Source organism: Sus scrofa, chromosome 16, assembly GCF_000003025.6.
Source record: "Sus scrofa isolate TJ Tabasco breed Duroc chromosome 16, Sscrofa11.1, whole genome shotgun sequence".
Lineage (NCBI taxonomy): Eukaryota > Metazoa > Chordata > Mammalia > Artiodactyla > Suidae > Sus > Sus scrofa.
In genome coordinates, this window is record NC_010458.4 from 34,814,085 (window position 1) to 34,826,968 (window position 12,884).

At 38.7% G+C, this 12,884-nt stretch overlaps 1 protein-coding gene across 12 annotated transcripts in view; it reads right to left on the minus strand.

Moving 5' to 3' along the window:
* Positions 1-12,884, minus strand: part of SLC38A9 (solute carrier family 38 member 9) — a 219,253-nt gene that overhangs the window by 174,510 nt on the left and 31,859 nt on the right. For 9 of the 12 annotated variants that reach the window (XR_002339779.1, XR_001301809.2, XM_021077047.1 and 6 more), the window contains one exon: positions 3,359-3,491. Coding sequence is in view for 8 of the 12 variants with exons in the window: in XM_021077047.1 (XP_020932706.1) it covers positions 3,359-3,491 (133 nt within the window). In the remaining 4 variants the exon portion in view is untranslated. Of the gene's footprint in view, positions 1-3,358; positions 3,620-12,884 lie in introns of all 12 variants that reach the window. The other 3 variants (XR_002339781.1, XR_002339780.1, XM_013984782.2) reach the window with 1 other exon arrangement.

The following is a 12,884-nucleotide window of genomic DNA, read 5'->3' on the forward strand; positions in this document are numbered from 1 at the left end:
AGCCACTGAACTCCTATGTGAAAGTGGTTTTAGCAGAGAGGCTGGAAGGGAACTCAAACTATAAAGAATTGAGGAGTCAATAGAAGGGACATAAAGGAACAGTACAGACTATTCCAGAAATTGGCACAACATTGTAAATCAAATATACTTTAATAAAAATAAATAAATAAAAATATAAAGACTATTCTTTAAATGCTATGGTAGCAGAAGAAAAAGATGAGCTACAGTGGCTCAAGGAAAAGGCAAAGCATGGACTCCTAAGAACGGAAGATGTAAGCAAAAGGAGGGAGCCAATAGAGAAGCTGAAGATGTACAGAAAGAGAATGACTGAATAGATATATATTTCTTATACATATAGCTCCCACCTTACCCTGACACATTTCTTCTAATTCTGTCTCCCTTTTTTGGTAGGGAAAAAAATATAGTTCCCTGATGGAATTCTTCCCATCTCCCTGAGAAGAGTCTTTTGAGAATATGCAGTCCTTACATATAATATTAAAGACACAGGAGCTGACTGGTATAAGCTAAGAATTATATATCAGTATGTAAATGTGCCACTTTGTGTTAGGCTTAGCATTCAAGAAAAAAAAAAATTACAGCCCCTAACTTCAAGATGTTTAAATTCCAAGTGGAAAACATATGAGGAAATTAGACAAGGCTGTAAGAATAAAAATTAAGTGTTCAACTCTGGAATATAGGAATGAAAAAAAAATAATAATTATAATAATGGAGACTAAAATAATTGGGAAAGACTTCAAGGAAATGATGGAACATTAGGCCTCAGTAGGTAGACAGGCTATGTACGAACTGGTGCAAAAAGAAAAAAGCATCAAAACCTCTTCTATGCATATGATTGGTGGTGTCTTGTAAACATCATCCTGAATGCTATGCCTGGTGTGGCTTTGGAAACAACTATTTCCTAGAAATACAAAAGTTATGTGGAGATAGGTCTGCTGCCTTCTCTCTATCCTCAGTCCTCTTGGGTCTGAGTTCTGCTGTCTTTTACTATGGAGCAAAAGGAAAAAGGGGGCAAGACCATGTCTGCATCAGGCAGGGGGTAAATCATGATAGCTACCAAACTAAGTTCAGAAAAAGTGAAAACTGAAAGTTATTGATGCAGGATTAGAAGAAATAAGAAATTCTTAGGAGAAAGAGAAATGCTGGAGGATTGGATCCTACACTTTGTCATTAGTCTCGGACAGTGCTTTTCAAATTTGAATGTTCCTGGGTTTCACACAGAGAATTTGTAATACAGGTTTTTTTCTTTTTGTTGTTGTTGTTGGTTTTTTTGTTTGTTTTTTTGTCTTTTTAGATCCATTCCCCTCGGCGTATGGAGGTTCCCAGGCTAAGGGTCTAATTGGAGCTGTTGCTGCCGGCCTATGCCACAGCCATAGCAACACCAGATCCGAGCAGTGTCTGCAACCTACACCACAGCTCACAGCAACGCCGGATCCTTAACCCACTGAGCGAGGCCAGGGATCGATCCGGCAACCTCATGGTTCCTAGTCGGATTCTTTTCCGCCATGCCAAAACGGGAACTCCTGTAATATAGATTTTGATTCAGTAGATCTGGAGTAAGGACTGAGATTTGTCAATTTTAACAAGCTCTCCATGATACTGATATTGCTGGCCTGTGCAAGTCACATTTTTATTAGCAAGGGTTTAGGAGATGTTGGTAGCCAAATAATTTACCACCTTTCTATTTTTAGGATAAAAATATTAAGGTAAATGGGGAAATTTTTAGAATAAAAAGTATAACTCTGTAAAGACCTGACACCTACAGTTTCATATTGTTCTTCCTTTAAAAATCTTCTAGGGGAGTTCCCACTGTGGTACAGTGGGTTATGAACCTGACTGCAATGGGGCGCAGGTCGCTGCAGAGGTGTGGGTTTGATCCCCTGTCCAGCGCAGTGGGTTAAAGGATCTGGCACAGGAGGTTAAGGGATCTGGCATTGTCGCAGCTGTGGCATAGGTTGCGGCTGTGGCTTGGATTCACTCTCTGGCCCAGGAACTTCCATATGCTGTGGGTGAGGGCATTAAAAAAAAAAAAAAATCTTTTAGGAGAAATAATTTTGGGACTCTCAGAAAATGAGTGTGAGTGTATGCACACAATCATTAAAAATGGTCATATTACTCCGTTAATTTTAGGTCACTGTTTATATACTTTGATTTACTAGGCTTACCTGTCAGTTAACAAAATGGATTCAATTTGGTGTACAATGCTGTCTTAATTTCCAGGCGATCAACATACACTCAGGCCTAGACTGGCCCAGTTGATATCTATGAAGTTTGAGTCTACAAATACATCCTCTAGGAGGTTTGAACTAGACCCAGGGATACTGTATTACTTCTACTCTCCAGAGGGCTTAGACAATTCTAATATGGAACAAAGACTTTACTATAACTACTGATGTAAAGACCCAGGGAAGGAAAAGGTGAAAAAATTAGGGGAAAAAATTATTCCTGATTTTTTTTACAGGCCCTTTGCTAAGGATAGCTTTTATTTATTTATTTATTTATTTTTGCCTTTTTGCTATTTCTTGGGCCGCTCCCGTGGCATATGGAGGTTCCCAGGCTAGGGGTTGAATCGGAGCTGTAGCCACCAGCCTATGCCAGAGCCACAGCAACACAGGATCCGAGCTGCGTCTGCAACCTACACCACAGCTCATGGCAACGCTGGATCGTTAACCCACTGAACAAGGGCAGGGACCGAACCCGCAACCTCATGGTTCCTAGTCGGATTCGTTAACCACTGCGCCACGACGGGAACTCCAGCTTTTATATTTTTAATGATTATAAAACAAAAGTGGAAAAGAATACATGACAGCACGTTGCCCAAAAAGCTTCACATGTTTAGTATTTGCCCTTTGACCCTTGTTTTTGATCCATAAAAGGACATTACCAAACAGGAAAATATTATATATATATGCATGCGTATATTTCAGTTTCTCACCCCTGTAGAAAATCTCTAAAAACATTTTTCTCTTGTAGCTTCAAACTTAAAAACTGAATAGACTAACCAGAACCTGTTATTATTATTTACTAATCAATGACTTAAACTATTTCAATATTTCATCATCCTCAAAGCTCCTAGGATTGTGGATTAGCAGAATTTAATCTAAGAAATCTCTAGGCTGTTGTCAACACAAAGATTGTTTCAAGTTTTCTATGCCAGGCCTATTAAGAATGAACTAGCCTGAGATGTAAGATATGTATTAATTAATATCTTTGATTTTCCATGATGCTGTCCTTGGAATGTGGCCAGCAAAAAGTTCAACCACTGGGAGTTGCCCTGGCTCATGTTGTTCACTGTTCATTTCAATTTAACTTAGACAATCAGCAATGCTTTGCCCCTTACCAGTGCCTTGTCTGCAGGAGCGGTGAGCCGGCTGTAGTAATGAATCCTCTTGTTCATGGCAGAGGCATGGTCACTAACCCTCTGAATGACATCATTCACATTGACGATGTTTGTGGGCTCTATATAGAAAGGCCTAGAGAAGGGAATATACACTTGACAAAGAACGTTCAGGCAGAAATTCTGGATGTCAGCCATTGAAGAAAATAACTTCTTGTCCTCCATTAGAAATGGGATGTACCAAGGCAAGGCATTTACTTCTCACTTTTGGTGGGAAAAGAAAATGTCACAAAAGAAGTATTACCCAGTCCTCAAAATAAAACTTTTGTTTCATAGTGCTATTACTTTAAATACACTTTTTTAAACTTAAGGAATTTAGCAATAGAGGAGACCTGACAGAAAGAGCTCCGATCAGTTATTAAAAAGAAATATAGCAGCTGACAGTTTTTAACAATCAAACTTAAACAGATACAGCTTTGAATATTCTCTTAAAAAGCACTTGGCACTAAATCAGAGAAATTACAGACAAAAATGTTCCTCTACTAAAGAGTCTCTATTCCTTCTTTATGGCCCAAAGTTACTTCCGATGATAAACACAATTCCTATTTCTTGGTTCATATACTAAGGATTAGTGATTTCAGCCATCTCCCTTGTGAAACTCATCCCAAGTAAATATTAAATGGAACATCCCGACACTAGAGATATTTTGTCTTATTCCACTTTTCTTAAATTTCAGTAATATGCCCTATTATGCTACTATTATATGTATGCTTTCTTCTCATAACTGTGTTCCAATCGACTCCAGATTCTGGTTTTCAGTCATTATTTCCAGTCATTAACCCCTTCAGTTTCTTATTGAAACTCCATTTCTTGCAGTTATAAACTACCCAAATGTAAAGACCAGGCAGAGGTGCATGAAATGACCATATGCCTTAGATCCCTTGAAGTTACGAATGACGGCGCATCCCAAATTGTATATATTTGGTATACACAGATCCAAATAATAAAGGGACAAAAAGCCAAGAGATTTATCATTGGTTCTGTATAAGTCTTCTACATTTATGGTTCTAAAATAAGCTTGAAATTTACCAGAGTGTGGTAACCGTTTTTGCAGATATCATTAATCTAACCTTGTGGGAAGCAATTGAAAAACCAAGTGACTGGAATTTCATTTCATTTGTATTTTAGGGCCACACTAGTGGCATATGGAATTTCCCAGGCCAAGGGTTGAATCAGAGCTATAGCTGCTGGGCTGGACCATAGCTACAGCAACTCGGGATCCTTAATCCACTGAGGGAAGCCAGAGATCAAACCCATGTCCTCATGGATACTAGTCGGGCTCGTTATCGCAGAGCCATGATGGGAACTCCCCCAAGTGACTGGAATTTTAGTTTATGCTATTTTTCCAAATAACTCTGTGATATTAGAGAAATGGTAACACAGATACTAAATTTAGTCTAGTCTTTCTAGTTAGCATATAGAATCTTTGAATCTTTCTTTTATTATTACTCTCCACACCACCACCTAAATACAGTGGGCACTTTTTAGCTAAACCCAACAAATATCTGAGAGCACTTACTAAAGCAAATATGTGGATATAGAGATCAACATGACATACTATTTATACCAAGCATATAACTGCTAAATGAATTCAGTGGTGTCAGTAATTCTCAAGGGCATACAATGAAAACTAAAGGGTCAGAGGCTGAATATAACTATTTTAAAATTTGGTAGCCTGAAATAACTACCATTCCTCACAAAGCATTAAAGTGTTTTTTTTTTTTGTTGTTGTTGTTGGTTTTTGCTTTTCAGGCTGCACCCACGGCATATGGAGGTTTCCAGGCTAGGAGTCTAATCTGAGCTACAGCCTCCAGCCTATGCCACAGTCGCAGCAATGCCAGATCTGAGCCGCATCTGCGACCTATATCACAGCTCATGGCAATGCTAGATCCTTAACCCACTAAGCGAGGCCAGGGATCAAACCCGCAACCTCATGGGTCCTGGTCAGATTCATTTCCACTGCGCCATGACAGGAACTCCCTTTAAAGTGTTCTAAATAATTTAAATCTCTACTGTGACACTCAGTAGTACTAAAAACCAATGTAGAAATATTTCAGTCTGGAAGACAGTTTGGGCCACACTGCACAGGGCGTTCCCTTAGTGTTTTGTAAGAATGACACCCTACAAAACTGAAGAACAAACTACAGTTCTAATGTCAATATGAAGCAGAGATTTAAGCTCATCAAGGATTACTAACAGAGGGAGTTCCCATTGTGGTTCATTGGTAACCAATCCAACTAGTATCCGTGAGGATGCAGGTTGGATCCCTGGCCTTGCTCAGTGGGTAAAGGATCCAGTGTTGCCATGAGCTGTGGCACAGATCACAGACGCAGTTTGGATCCCGTGTTCCTGTGGCTGTGGGTAGGCCAGCAGCTGTAGCTCTGATTTGATCCCTAGCCAGGGAACTTCCATATGTCGCAGGTGCAGCCCTAAAAAAAAAAAAAGGATTACTAATAGAGACTAATGAGTGTGACACTGATAAGAAGAGATGTAGATATTCTACTTGTAGTTATTACTCTGAAAACTCAATGGTATTAACATTAGCCACTAAGTTGGCTGGGAGGCCTGTTGAAAAGCAGTCCAGGAAGTGCTACATTTCTTGGCCCCTGACATCTTACAGAAGTGTTAACTGTACCAGTTCAGTTGGCTTGGGTACTCAGAGAGCAGAATGACTGAAAGTTTTCCTTTTCCAACAGTTTTCATTGAGATGCTGAGTGCCTGTTCAAACAAATATTTTGGAATCTTTTCAATAGTTTCTCTTTAAAAATATACAACTCAGCGTATTTTAACTGAATATGCTTAAAGCTTTATTCAAGTAAGCAAAAAATACAACGTATATTTCTAAATTGAACTTTAGTTGGATCTGAAAACACTTTTAAAATGAATACTATTTGGAGTTCCCGTTGTGGCACAGCAGAAACAAATATGACTAGGAACCATGACGTTGCGGGTTCAATCCCTGGTCTCACTCAGTGGGTTAAAGATCTGGTGTTGCCGTGAGCTGTGGTGCAGGGTACAGATGTGGCTCAGATCTGGCGTTGCTATTGCTGTGGCTATAATTCCAATTCAACCCCTAGCCTGGAACCTCCACATGCCATGAGTGCGGCCCTAAAAAGCAAAAATAAATAAATAAATAAACAAATAAAAATAAAATAAAATTAATACTATACAGAGAACAATATTCAGAATAAAATGTTTTTTGAAACTTGGGCTTTTTCTTTTGAACACTGTTTAACGTGACTGCTCCCTATCAATGTTACTTCCCATTTGAAATGCAGCTCAGCTGTGCCACACTGAAAATAAATTATATTTCACATACAGGTTGTAGTTATCTCACCTTACAAATATTTATGATCATGCTACAAAAAAAAAATGCTTTTTAACATTCAGCAAAACTTTAAAACTATTTTAAATGTGACTCAAAACTCTGCATTTTCATTTAATACTCTGATAAACAAAGAAACCTTATTTCTACCTAACACCTTTTCAAAGTTCCACTCCTTAAATTCCTTAAAATTTTTTGGTTTTCAAATCTGTCTCCACCCTTCCACTGACCAGTTATGCCTCTCTTAAGTTTCATAATAATTCCATGACTCTTAAGAATGTTCACCCTTGATAGGAAGACCTCTGATTTAAAACTATTCCTTTATTCACATCTCCATGAAAACAGCAGCTCTCAAACACCTGTCAGGTTGGGGTAGTTTATTAGAAAATGAAAAAGGAATAAAGTATTCAAAAAATCTCATGCAAATAAACATTCAAAATAGTGAATCCACTATACTTCTCTCTACCTGCTTAGTAAAACATTATATTTGCCAGGCAGCTTTTCAGTAAAGAAGACAGAAAAAAAGTTAATTAAGCAATTGTACCTAGAAATTCCTTACTGCTATAAGAAAAATACTGGTAACTTCGGGCTTGCTGACATGTTTCTTGCTTCCTCTGATGCTTATTTCACAAAAACCGTGCTCTATACTCCAACTTTACTCACTGTCTCCAAAGGCTGAGCTTATATAAGGCTCTTCTCTTTCTATTATGGCTAATTATTTGACTGGTTGTCTAATTGATTAAATATTTAACTGCTAACCAAGGATTAAGCATTGTGCTTTAGCACATTCTTTAAATGATGAATAGATTATAGAACCAGGGACCATAATCTGCTGGAGGAGATAAGAAAGTAACTCCAGTCCAAAGAGAGAAAGTGCTCATGAGCAGTAATGGGAGCGAGAAGGGTTGGGTATCTATCTGTAGGGTATATAGAAGGGGAAGCTAAACCACGTCTGGCAGACCCCTGAGGAAGTTACAGTTGAGGTGAATCCTAGAAGATATAAAGGAATTAAATAGGGAGGAGGAAAGAAACAGTGCTTCAGAAAATGGAAAATCATGTAGAAAGAACCCAGAAAGAGAGCATGATATATTTTTCACAACTATAAGTAGTAAGAAAAGTGGTAAGAGATGAGGTAAACCTGGGTTAGTACATGCAAAACTTCACGTGCCAACAAAGGCATAATCCTAAAGGAAAGAACTCTCAGTCTTAGTCTCCTTTGCTGATTCCTTCTCAAACCTCCAACTCTTAAATTAGAGTAACTCAGTTTATTTTATCCAGACATTTTTCTCTTCCCTATCCAAAGTCAATCTCTTGGTGAATTTCATCTAGTCACATAACTTCAAATATAACATATATGCTGCTGACACTCAAACTATTATCTCCAGCCTGAACTCCTGATTCATGTACCAAACTGCTCTCTGCCACCCCTCTCCCATCGCATCTCCAGGACTTCACTGTCTACCACACTAACCACAGTGGTCTCCTGAGCATTCCTGAAATACTGCAAGCATGTTCTTACTTTAGGATCTTTGCTATTAATTTCAAGTAAAAACAAAGGCTCTGAAGGCCTTTCCCCTAAATATCTGCATGGCTTGCTTCATTACTTCTTTCAAGTCCTTCTTCAAGGCCCCCTTTCTCAATGAGGCATTTGGCTATTCATGTCATCCCATCGAAAATTTCAACCCTTCTTCTCTATCCTTGTCATGTCCTATATGCTCTCTCTGCTTTCCTGCCTTATATTATTTCTTCAGCACTTAGAATATCTAATATAAAACATACTTTTTTTTCTATTCATTCCATTTACTCTGCATGTTTATAATACAAAATAAAATTCTCTGGCTCAATAAATCTGCATAAATTGTCCTCAATATTTTTCTCTTAAAAGCATTTTAGAAAGTATATTATTATTTTTTTAGCTGATGGGGTGGTAAGATGAAAAAAGAAAATGTTAACAAACACCTAGTCAAAAGTTAGGGCTTCTTTATTTTAGAATTTTAAGGTATTACTTAGCCACAAGTAAATATCTTCATCAGGAGTTCCCATTGTGGTTCAGTAGAAACAAATCCCACTAGTATCCATGAGGATACAGGTTCAATCCCTGGCCTAGCTCAGTGGGTTAAGGATCTGGCATTACCGTTAGCTGTGGTGTGGGTCACAGACATGGCTCGGATCCCACATTGCTGTGGCTGTGGCATAGACCAGCGGCTGCAGCTCCAATTTGATCCCTAGCCTGAGAACGTCCATATGCCACAGGTGCAGCCCTAAAAAGCAAAACAACAAAAACAAAAAACAACTTCATCAACTACATATGGACAAAGAGCTTGACCTGAATTTTTAATTCTCAGGCCTATATAGCTTAATTAAATACAGATTCTGCTAAGAACAAATTTTAACGTTCATTCAATGCAATTCATGTTTTCAAATTTTGGTTTTTAAAAACTGAAACTGTTTTAATTCTACTGCTCCGAAAACAATATCTTCTTTTATGGCTACAAAATGATCAGTAACAGAAATGCAAGGGTGTTTTTGTTTGTTTGCTTTTAGTATCAGCACTGGAATGAGGCTAAAAGAATTACATAAACGCCAGGAACGTTTCAACCAAGTTAAGATGCTAGAAGCACCTGTAAGTAAATAAAAACTTAACAATTCTTTAGTTTTTCTCTAGGTTGATATAAAACAGTAACACCACCATCATCCTATCTAGAAAAAGAAGGTCCAATTGAACATAGTGAGTGACATGCTCACAGAAGATGATTAGGAATGTGGAAAAAATTGCGAAGAGGGTACAGCTCTCTAAGCAGCTCCTCCTTTTACTGACATTCTGAGAATGTCAAAATAAGTCACAAAGTGTCTGAAATTATTTAAGGGCAATAAAGTAAAAATATTATTAACTTAATTTTTTGAAATAAGAACTTGTCATATTTATAAATTATAATTAAGCTATACTTAATTACAAACTTAGTTATTATAATATAATTATTTATATTAATCATAAAAAATAATATAAATTATAAAGTCATTGTAGGCTTCAACCTGCAATGTCATGCCAATTATTACTCTCCTTAACAAATCTTCCAAATGAAATTTTTGGAAAATGTCCAGCTTTGAAACCTAATTATTCCCATTTAAAAAAAAAAGCATGAAAGAAGAAAATTGTCAGGCCAGCACTTTAACCAAAATTTCTTTTCCTCAAAAAGAAACTGGAAAGCTAATGAAAGAAGGTAAAGATTTCAGTAAGTATGTATATTTAAATAAATCTTATTTTAATATATACATACAATTCTTTAGATGAACACTAAAATTACTTTCTTCATTATCTTAATTCTGTTATCTAAAATCTGAAAACACAAACACAAAATTTATCTACTCTTTAAACAGATCACCAAAGAAAAAGAACCTCTCTCTTATTCCTCTCCCATAACTTAAGAAAGGGATACTACTGAGAGGAGGAGGAGGAAGAGGAGGAGGAGGAGGAGGAGGAAGAAGATGGCAGAGTAGGACTTGACCTCCTCTCATGAAAACATCAAAATCAAAACTAACTGCTCAACTACCATTGACAAAAAAGACTGGAAACTATCAAAAAAGATATTCTACATTCAAAGACAAAGAGGAGCTACAGCAAGAAAGTTGGAAGGGTGCTTTTGCAATATAATCAAATCCCATACCTATAGGGCAGGTGACCCACAAATTGGAAAAAAATTATATTGCAGAGGTTCTCTCATAGGAGTGTAAGTTTTGAGCCCCATATCAGGTTCCCTAGCCTGGGGGATCTGGCATTGGGAGGAGGAATTCCCAGAGCATTTGGCTTTGAAGACCAGGGGCGCCACAGGACTAGAGGAAACTTTACTCTTGGAAGATGCACACAAGGTTTCAGTGGCGCTGGGACTCAGGGCAAAGCAGTGATTCCACAGGAGCCTGGGCTAGATCTACCTGTGGGTCTTGGAGGGTCTCCTGAAGAAGCAGGGGTGAGGGGTTGGGTGGGAGGTGGCTCACTGAGAGGTCAAGGACACTAGTGGGAGAGGATCTAGAGAATACTTGTTAATGTGAGCTCTCTTGGAGGTTGCCATTTTGGCACAGAGACCAGGCCCCACAGTGGGAACACATCACTATGCATCAGCAGAGAGGCTACCTAAAGTTATCCTGAGCCCAAAGCTGCATCTAAACACATACCTTAACAGGGTCCTGCCCACCAAAGGGACAAGACCCAGCTCTAGCCACCACTGGGCAGGCACTAGTCCTTCCCACAAGGACATCTGCACAAGCCCTTGGACCAACCTCACCAACCAAGAGGCAGACACCAGAAGTAAGAGGAACTATGATCCTGCAGCCTGTGGAATGGAGATCACAATTAGAAAGTTAGACAAGGAGTTCCCATCGTGGTGCAGTGGTTAACGAATCCGACTAGGAACCATGAGGTTGCGGGTTCGGTCCCCGCCCTTGCTCAGTGGGTTAACGATCTGGCGTTGCCGTGAGCTGTGGTGTAGGTTGCAGACGCGGCTCGGATCCCGAGTTGCTGTGGCTCTGGCATAGTCCGGTGGCTACAGCTCCGATTCAACCCCTAGCCTGGGAACCTCCATATGCCGCGGGAGCAGCCCAAAGAAATAGCAAAAAAGACAAAAAAAAAAAAAAAAAAAGAAAAGAAAGTTAGACAAAAAGATATGGCAGAGAAATATGTTCCAGACAAAGGAACAAGAGAAAACCCCAAAGGAATAATTAAGTAAAATGGAAATAGTTTAAGAAAATTGAAATTATATAAAGCATCTTTTCTAACTACAATGCTAGTTCTGACTACACCTACTAGTTGATTAGAAAATCAACTACAAGGAAAAAAAACTGTAAAAAAACACAAACACATGGAGGCTAAACAACATGTTACTAAACAACCAATGGATTGCTAAAGAAATAAAAGGGGAAATAAAAAATTACCTAGAGACTAATGAAAATGAAAACACTATGATCCAAAACCTATGAGACAAAGCAAAAGCAGTTCTAAGAGGGAAGTGTATAGCAATATAATCTTATCTCAGGAAACAAGAAAAGTCTCAAATAAACCACCTAAACTTACACCTAAAGCAACTAGAGAAAGAATAAACAAAACCCAGAGTTAGTAGAAGGAAAGAAGTCATAAAAATCAGAACAAAAATAAATGCAACAGAGACAAAGAAAACACGCAAAAAGGATCAATGAAACTAAAATTTGGTTTTTTGAAAAGATGAACAAAATTGATAAACCTTTGGCCAAAAGGGAGAAGGCTTAAATCAATAAAATTAGAAATGAAGGAGTTCCCTTTGTGGCTCAGCGGTTAATGAACCCAACTAGGATCCATGAGGATGGGGGTTCAATCTCTGGGCTCGCTCAGTGGGTTAAGGATCCAGCATTGCTGTGAGCTCTGGTGTTGGTCGCAGGTGCGACTCAGATCTCATGTTGCTGTGACTGTGGCATAGGCTGGCAGCTGTAGCTCTGATTCAACCCCTAGCCTGGGAACTTCCATATGCTGCAGGTGTGGCACTAAAAAGCAAAAAAAAAAAAAAAAAAAAAATTAGAAATGAAAAAGGAGAAGTTACAGCTGGCACCACAGAAATATAAAGGATCATAAGAGCCTAATACAACTATATGCCAAGAAAATGGGCAACCTAGAAGAAATGGACAAACTCTTAAAAAGGTCCAAACTCCCAAGCCTGAAACAGGACGAAATAGAGAATATGAACAGACCAATCATAAGTACTGAAATTGAAACTGACAAAAAAGCTTCTAACAAACAAAAGTCCGGAACCAGACGGCTTCAGAGGTGAATTCCACCAAACATTTAGAGATGAGTTAACCTATCCTCCTGAAACTATTCCAAAAAATTGCAGAGGAACACTCACCAACTCATGTATGAGGGTCACTACCACCCTGATACCAAAATCAGACATAGATATCACAAAAAAAGAGAAAATTTCAGGCCAATATCACTGATGAACATAGATGCAAAAAGCCTCAACAAGAAGTTCCTGTCGTGGTGCAGTGGTTAACGAATCTGACTAGGAACCATGAGGTTGCGGGTTCGGTCCCCGCCCTTGCTCAGTGGGTTAACGATCCGGCGTGGCCGTGAGCTGTGGTGTAGGTTGCAGACGCGGCTCGGATCCCGTGTTGCTGTGGCTC